This window comes from Buceros rhinoceros, unplaced genomic scaffold (assembly GCF_000710305.1).
Source record: "Buceros rhinoceros silvestris isolate BGI_N320 unplaced genomic scaffold, ASM71030v1 scaffold5833, whole genome shotgun sequence".
Lineage (NCBI taxonomy): Eukaryota > Metazoa > Chordata > Aves > Bucerotiformes > Bucerotidae > Buceros > Buceros rhinoceros.
In genome coordinates this window covers 5,926-14,486 of record NW_010405292.1, presented here as the reverse complement: position 1 = coordinate 14,486, position 8,561 = coordinate 5,926, and the positions used below count along the sequence as shown (strand labels likewise).

Sequence of the window (8,561 nt, the reverse complement as noted above, 5' to 3'; positions counted from 1 at the left end):
GGTGTCCTTCTAAGGGTCTGACAGCGATGGTCTGCCCTGCCTCTGCACCCACCTGTGGGATCAGAGGCTGCAGAGCGGTTAGGACAAGAGCCTTGCTGACAGCCCTCGGTAAAACCAGCCACTGCAGTGGGGGGGAGGTCAGCGGGGCATTACGGAGAGCAGCCAGGCAGAGGGGCTTGTTCTGGACCGTCTGACCCTTGTGACTCATTGTGTGTCCCCATTGACTAATACTCAGTTTATTTTCTTGGAGCATGCAACCTGCTGGCAGATGATTGTCGTTGCATCACAAATGGTGACCGGGTGATGTGTCTGTGGTTCTCCTCGGTGGCTTCTGAATGCAGCAGTAAGTGTCAGACCAGCTATGAGAAAGGGCTTTATCTAGGCTCCTTCTCTGACACACTCACCGTTCCCAGGAGGAGGAGGAGGCTGCTGTTTGCCTGTGGCTGGGCAGACACGGTGGAGCAGTTACAATGCTGCCGGATTTTTTTTCTTTTCTTTTCTTTTTGGTTTCCAAATATCCTTTATGTATCAAACACCCAGCGCCTGGGTCCCTGCTGCCCTCTTGTGAAGGACAGGGAAGTTGCATCACTCCCTGCACTGGCTTTGACAACTTGCTGCTTAGAGGGAACCAGTTCGTTCTCTTTTTTTTACTTTGAGAAACATCCTTGTCTGTAGTAGAAAGCAGCTCTCCTGCAAGACTTAGGTTCTTCTGCTACTGTGCATGTCACACATCACTGTCCAACCATAGAGTCATCGAATCACAGACTGGTTTGGGTGGGAAGGGACTTTAAAGCTCACCCAGTCCAACCCCCTGCAGGGAGCAGGGACATCTGCAACTAGAGCAGGTTGAGCAGAGCCCCAAGGGACAACCTGACCTCCAGTGCTGCCAGGGATGGGGCTTCTCCCACCTCTCGGGGCAACCTGGGCCAGGCTCTCCCCACCCTCAGCAGAAACAATTTCTCCCTTCTCTCTCATCTCAATCTCCTTCTTCCAGCGTCACCCATCACCCCTTGACCCATCACCCTTGTCCTGTCCCAACAGCCCCTGCTCAAAAGCCCCTCCCCAGCTTTCTCAGAGGCCCCTTCAAGCACTCAAAGGCTGCACTAAGGTCTCCCTGCAGCCTTCTCTGCTCCAGGCTGAACACCCCCAGCTCTCTCCCCTGTGCTCCCAGCAGAGGGGTTCCACCCTCGGGTCATTCCTGTGGCCTCCTCTGGCCCCACTCCAGCAGGTCCATGTCTGTGCTGTGCTGAGGAGCCCAGAGCTGGACCCAGCACTGCAGGGGGGTCTCCCCAGAGCAGAGCGCAGCAGAGGGGCAGGATCCCCTCCCTCCCCCTGCTGCCCACGCTGCTGGGGATGAACCCAGCACATGGGTGGCTTCTGGGCTGCGAGTGCACATTGCCGGCTCATGTCCTGCTTTTCACCCACCAGCACCCCTAAGTCCTTCTAGGGGCTGCTCTCCATCCCTTCTTCCCCAGCCTGTGCTGGTACTGGAGGTTGCCTTGTCCTTGTTGAACCTCTTGAGATTTACACAGACCCACTTCTTCAACTTACCCAGGTCCCTTTGGATGCGTTCTGTCCTTCAGGCATGTTCCTACACCATTCAGCTTGGTGCCATCTGCAAACTTGCTGAGGGTGCACTTGATCCTGCTGTCCATGTCACTGATGAAGATATCAAACAGCCCCAGTCCCAGTACAGACTCTTGAGGGCCACCACTCATTACTAGTTTCCACTTGGACATTGAGCCATTGACTGCAACTCTTTGGCCGCAGCCGTCCAGGTAATTCCTATCCATCTAACTGTCCATCCATCAAACTCATATCTCTCCAATCCCTGATATCTGGCAAAGGATGTTCTTGGGCTCTTTTGTGGGAGCAGTTAGGTTCTCGGGAAGGGCTTTTCGTTTGCTAAGTGGAGAGACTGGAACAAGGACACTTGAGAAGAGTTGGAAGAAGTAAGATTAAATGTTTCTTAGAATTTTTCTTGATGGTAGCTGGGATCAGTAATAATTCTGTATCTCTGCAGGGTAGGTTGCTGCAGAGGTGTTAGATGTATGTGCTGCTGATGGTCAAAATGTTGAGGCTTTAAATATAAGCATTCTCTTTAATTAAAAAACAAACAAACAAAGCAAACCTACAAAACTTCCCTCTCCTGATGGTTTCACCTCAGTTTCATGTGTATGGGCAGTTGTTCACAGCTGCGGCCTGGTTCTCTCCTGGCCTTGCTTTTTCTTGTTTTGCCTTTAAGTATAAAATCATTCACTGTCTGGATCCTGTTTCAGTATTAGACGTAATTACTCTTCATGTGTGTCTGCTCTTTGGGGCTGTCTGTATGGCTGAAATAGTGTTTTCTGCATTGTTAATGAGAATTATATTAATAACCTCTGTTCACCTTTGATTCAAGATGAGGATCCTTAACTGCTGCTCAGGACCCAATCCTGCCTAGATAGTCCTCCCATTCCTGGAGTGTTCTGTTCATCCTTTGTTAGTGCAGAGACGATGTAACCACACACAAACACCTTCTGTGGGCTGTGAGTGTCTGATAACACAGATCAAATCTCCTGGAGCCAAGGAGATATGGTTTTTATCTCTTTACAGCCAATGAAATGCTCCTGCTAGACTCAAGTTGAGGCACAGAGGGATTTTGAGTAGGTTTTGGTATATAAAATTTCTTGTAATTAAATTCTCTTTCTCTTCTCTTTGCAGAAGAAGATCACGCTAAACATGTTTTTAGACACATTGATGGCCGACCCACCTCCTCAGTGCCTTGTGTGGCTGCCTCTCATGCACAGACTTGCCCATGTTGAAAATGGTAAATGGACTATTTTCTTGTTTGAAGCATCTAGTTGGAGCAGGGGTTTGGTCCAACACATGTGAATACGCTGTTGTTTCTCACGTCACGAGGCACTCAACGCCTTTGTTGGTCCCCCTCTAACACCCTTGGTCCCAGAGCATTTAAATCCAGGCTTTTGTTGGAGTGAAGAGTGTTCCACGCCTCCAGGATGAAGAAGGATTCTGGATGAGACCATCAGCAACATGCAAAACAAGATCAGCTTTAGAGTTTTGGCATCGCTAGTAGTGGAAGATGGAGAAAAAAAATGTTTATTCTGAAACTTCTGGGAAGCTTCACTTGAACTGTGCTTTAACACACGCTTTCAAGCGCCAGCTCCAAAGGCTTTGGTGCCCGTTCACACACCTGCCTCAAGCAGCGTTGGAGCACATGAGTCACTCCAGTGCTCATGATGGGAGGCAAATGCTGAGCTCCTCTGACTCCCAGATCCTCCCTTTGCTAAAACTTCCTGGGTTGGCTGCCTGTGGAGAGTATTTAAGGAGCAATAAGGGATGGAGAATTGACGATTGGCAGTGAGGAATGATGAGAGGGGCATCTGGCTGGGAGGGCTCTGTGGGGTTCAGGGAAGCAAAAAGGTTTTCTTCAGAAGGTTGTGCAAGTGTGTCGAAGCTGTGTGTTGGGTTTAATGGCCCAAAGGTGGTTTCTAGTTTCTTGTATAGCTGTACGCAGTGTGAGTGAGTGGTGTTTGGTATGTGAGTCTGTGATTTGATAGGCTGGGATTTGGTGTTTGTGGTGTTGTCCTCTCATGGTCCCCTTGCCTAGCGGATCTGGGGGTGAGTTTTGTCTGTGTTCGTTCAGCAGTGAACAGGAGTGGAGCTGTGGTCGCAGTGGGCCTCGGCTTTCCTGCAGCAGAGGAGAAGGTGAACGTCCCCATTGCTCTGTGTGTTTACAGATGGCTCCTGATAACTGTGGATCTTGTTAAAAGAGATTTTTAAAAGGATTTGGAGAGGAGCAGTTTCATGGAGACAAGTCTTAGGGGAGAACTTATCCAAAAGGTTGTTCTAGTTGAAGTATTAGGTAGCCTACAGTGCTGCAGGGTCTTTCCCATCCTTACGTGACAGGCTGCACTCAGAGCAGAGCAGCAGTCACTTCCTGCTCTCCTCTTTATCCTCTTACCCTCAAACTCATCCTGGAGGAAGAGCACCCGGGGCAGAACAAGTACAGTAAGAAACCAGCAGTGAAATTGTTTCTGTGAGTTACAGGCCAGGATAGAATTGCACAGAGCTTAGGCGAGGGCGGATGTTCAAACAGAGTGTGTGGAAAGACCTGGAGATAATCCATAGTCTGATCGACCTCCTGCTCAAGAGTACCTGGAGGGAATGACTAGGTATGCAGAGCACTGCCATCCTTCCCACTGAGTGTGTGCCTTCCTGCCTTTCCCGACAGCCCCTGCGGCCCTCGTCCTGCAACACGGCTGCTCTGGAACACATCCCGACCCAGCTGTCAGCCCTGGGAGCAGTTCTGTAAGAGCCCCTTTGCTGACAGGCTCTTGCAAGCAGCAAGAGACTCTCCCCAGGCATCTCTTCTGCCAGCCAGTCCCCAGGTTTCATCCTGTGGTACACACAGGTTTAGCATTCAGAGAACTTGACAGGATACCTTTGAATGTTTGTGGCATTAAAGTGATGTTTCTAATTCTTAGCAGCCTGTTCTACAGCTGCCTCCCAAGCCAAGCGCTGAATTGTGTTACCATCCATAACTCGTACCAGTGTTCTCACCCTCTGAGTTTCTACAACCATCAGGTTGCTGTGGATCTGGCTTGAGTATCTCGCATTAAATGGTCCTTTTCAGAGTTGAAAAAGCAGATGGATCAGCCTGTGCTGACAATGGCTGCTGCAGTGGCTCCTGGACTATGGGAATGTGAAGTTACTTTGAGAGTTGTGTATGTTTTAATAGCTGTATATGTATAGATATAAGATTAATTTTGCAGCAGTGAATGTTTGCAGGAGGTCACAGGAGTGTCTTTCTCCTCTCAGCTGACAACTTTTCCAGAGCACAGGCAAAACCATGAAAGAAACAGAAATCGGTGCTGATGTAAACCAGGGTCATCTTTCATTTGGGTATGGTAGTGTGTTGTGCTAATGCCTTCACTCAGGTTTTTGCCAACCTGACGAGCCAGCCAGAACCAATCCTGACTTGGAGGAAAGAGTTGGCCACCGAGATTCCCCAGTCTTTATCCATTACTTGATATTGGCTGCTGCCCTGAGCACCTACTTCTGTAAAACATTGCCTGTGGTTCTGATCCTGCCCAGCCGCTCGGGCTCTGTGTAGGGCTGCTCTCCTCCAGGACTGTCACGGGGGAACTTTGGCACTGGAGAGGGTGGGAATTGTCTTCTCCCTTGGAGCTGAAATCTGAGCCATTAGGTTCCCAGACAAAACGCTGGGCTTGTTTCATCGAGTGTTCCACGGGTATTCACAGGGCTTAAGTTTCAGACATTGATTGGGGCCCTTGATGAATTTGGTACACTCAGTTTTTTTACTTCCAAGCTACAGCTGGCACCTGCATTTCAGCTTGTTAGTGACAGGTTCTCCCATTTAGTGTCACTTGAAATCAGGAGAGCGAGGAACATCCACCCAGATGCTGGAGCTTGCTTTGCTGGGGCTGCTGCTGAAGATCTATCCAGCTGACAGACCTCTGTGTTGTGATCTGGTACCAGAACTTGTGAGAGCTGTGAAACCTTTCACTTTACCAGTGGGAATTATAAAGGCGGATCTCTCAGGTTCAGAGGCAAAACTTGGACAAAAGTTCAGCTTGTGATAACTAACCTCCGTGCCCAGGGTAAGCTTCACTCTCCAGCGTTACACGGATTTGGTTTAGTAGATGTGTTTTCACTGCAGATGCTTTACCAGAGGTGTTGAGCTGTTTCTTCAGCATGGATTTTTAAGACTGTGGACAGGTATCATGACACATATACCATGGTTCTCCCAATGCAGGTTCATGAGAATGTGAGATCTTAAAACCAGTTTTGCCTCTTTCCTCATGAACCTCACAAAGGTCAGCACTGGGAAGCACAAAGTCCAGCGCTGGGAAGGAGTAACCCCATGTACCAGTGCCCACTGGGGGCTGGCTGGCTGGAAAACATTTTGGAAGAGAAGGAGCTGGGGGTCCTGAGGGACACCAACGTGAGCCAGCAGTGCCATCTTGAAGCAAAAAACACCATCGGTGTCCTGGGCTGAATTAAGAAAAGGTTAGATGTTCATTGCCCTCTCTTCTGCACCGCTGTGACCAAATCTGGGATTCCGTGGCCATCACTGGGCTCTCCAGTACCAGGGAGACAAGGACTTACTGGAGTGAGTTTGGCAAAGGGCCACAAAGATGAGTAAGGGACTCCAGCATATGAGGACAGTCTGAGAGGTGGGTCTAGTCGGCCTTGAGAGGAGAAGTCTCGAGGAACTTTAGCGACGTGTGTAAACAGCTGGTGGAAAGCAGTAAAGGAGACATAACTGTGCTCTTTGACATGAGGCAGTGGGCACAAAATACAGGAAATTCTGTTTAAATGTAAGAATTTTTTTTCTGTTGTGAAGGTGGTCAAACGCTGCATCAGGTTGCTCAGGTGGCAGAGCCTCCATCCTTGGAGGTATCCAGCACCCGACTGGCCCATGCCCTGAGCAGCCTACTCTGCTGACTCTGCTTTGAGCACATCTCCAGAGGTCCCTCAGCTGCTCAGGGGCGTTATGAGTCTGGATGTGATGGCAATGAAAAACCCATTGAACCATTTCCTGAATTCTCCTCTTCCACCATGAGCCTGTTAACAATGCTTATCTGGTAAAAACAGGCTCAGTCCATAAAGACCCATCCTTTAAGTGTGTGTCTTTGCTACTACTATCTCAGACCCTTTTCCTTGTAGTACCAGCCTTGGCCTGGAGTTGGTTGCTGCCGGTTGGTTTTCTCTGGATTGCACCATGTCACAGTGGGGTGCTTTTCTTCCCCTCACCTTTCTCTGCACCCAGATGTTTGTGGTCTTCACAGCTAGTCAATACTCTCATTCATTACTCTGACAATCAATCACTGCTGAGTTACTTCAGAGTAACCAACACCTTGGATGACACCTTTAAAAAAAAATCTTGTCTTTTCAACTCTGAGTCAAAAGCAATTAAGCTCTGACAGAAAATGAATATTTACAGGTACAGAATAACATCTTCTTTCCCAAGGCATCTCCTAAACTCCACAGATGGCCCATATTGACCTAAACAAATGAGCCAGCAGCTGTTCTGGAGAGCCCTCATCTCCGTTGGCATGCGGATACGCAGCATTGTGACCATGAACTGTGGTGCACCCACGGGAATCTGCTGAGCTGGGTGTTGCAGAAACGGGATTGTTTGTGAATGCACGGGGAAGAGTTCATCAGGCTCTGGGGTTTTTCCTCTCCCGTGTATAACGAAGGGAAACTACAGAAAATAATATCTAGCTTTGGAACTTACCATTCGTTAAACTTCCCTCTAACAACATTATTCCCCCACGGGGGAGAGCAGAGGTTGGCTGTGGTCACGCTCAGTCACTGCTTGATGCCCTTCCCCCTTCTTCTCCTCCTCGCTTCCAGACAGGCAGGCCAGCGGCCGAGCAGTATTTTCCGAGTGAGCAGCATCCGAGGGAGTTGTGTTGCCATTTCTCTGCCTTTCCAGAAGCAGATGTGCCTTTTTTTCACACCTCTGGTTCTTTCCATGCTTCCCCGGGCTTCTGTGAGTTCCAGTTCCCATTAAGAAAGTTAATAGGCATTTACAGACAAACTCAGAAGTTACTTCAGCGTTACGCTGCGGGGGGCAAAGGAGTTCCAGGGACAGAACTCGAGCCAGAAAGTCTGGCCTTTGCTGCTCGGAGCGTATCACCGACATCCATCAGGAAACTACTCTGCCGTTGTCCTTACTGTGATTTTGAGAGAATGTTTGTATGACTGCTCAGGAGCCAGAACTTTTCCAGTTTCAGGGAATCTGAACATTGTCAGGGAGGTCTGTGTTGTCCTGGGTTGTGGGTAGGGAAACAAAAAGCTTAATGATAAAACTGTACCAGCAATGGGCCACCTCCTGCACTGCCCTGTAAGTTATCAAGGCAGAGTCTGATGGTGAACTCTCGCCCTCAAAGACCAGTTGTCAGCTCTTGAGGTTCTCTAGACGATTTCTTTGAGGAAAGGAGGGGAAGCTCCAAGCTGCCGCAGACAGTGTGGTGGTTAGGGAGACGGAGAGGCACAGCGTCACCTGTACGTGTTTGTGGTGACAAACACCTGCAGGCACGTTTCAGAAAGATGTTAAGCTGCCACTCGGCTTTGCACAGTCTGTGCACAACTCAGGCTGGGTCTTGTGATATGCTTGTGGTTTTGTGTGCCCCAGGTGGAGCCATCATCAGCCTCGGCACTATAGAGTGTGTCCCACTGGAGGAGTTTTTAAGCCCATCATCTCTTTTGTGGATACAAATTCTGTCATGCAGTTCAGTCTTACTCTGGCTGGTCCCGAAGCTTTCCCATGGAATGCAGATAATTTTAAAAGGCTCTTCTGCATAGGCTGCTGTACAGCATGTGCCAGATGCTTCTGCTCGTCATAACCTGCTGATGCTGTGGATGTCATCCATCACATGCACGTGGTCCACAGACCAGCGTGGCACCACACTGAGTGCAGCACTCTGGGATTAGTCCCAGGGATTAGCTTTAGATTAGTTTAGATGTTTGGCAGCCGAATGCAGGACCAGGGTGTTTGGGTGTATTCACGACTGCTAATTGAGACC

The 8,561-nt window shown here is 49.3% G+C and overlaps 1 protein-coding gene across 1 annotated transcript in view; it reads left to right on the top strand.

Moving 5' to 3' along the window:
* Window positions 1-8,561, top strand: part of DTNB (dystrobrevin, beta) — a gene marked incomplete at its 3' end in the record, with an annotated part of 32,140 nt that overhangs the window by 20,166 nt on the left and 3,413 nt on the right. The window contains exon 6 of the mRNA XM_010133661.1: window positions 2,704-2,809. Within this exon, the coding sequence (XP_010131963.1) occupies window positions 2,704-2,809 (106 nt within the window). The remainder of the gene's footprint in view (window positions 1-2,703; window positions 2,810-8,561) is intronic.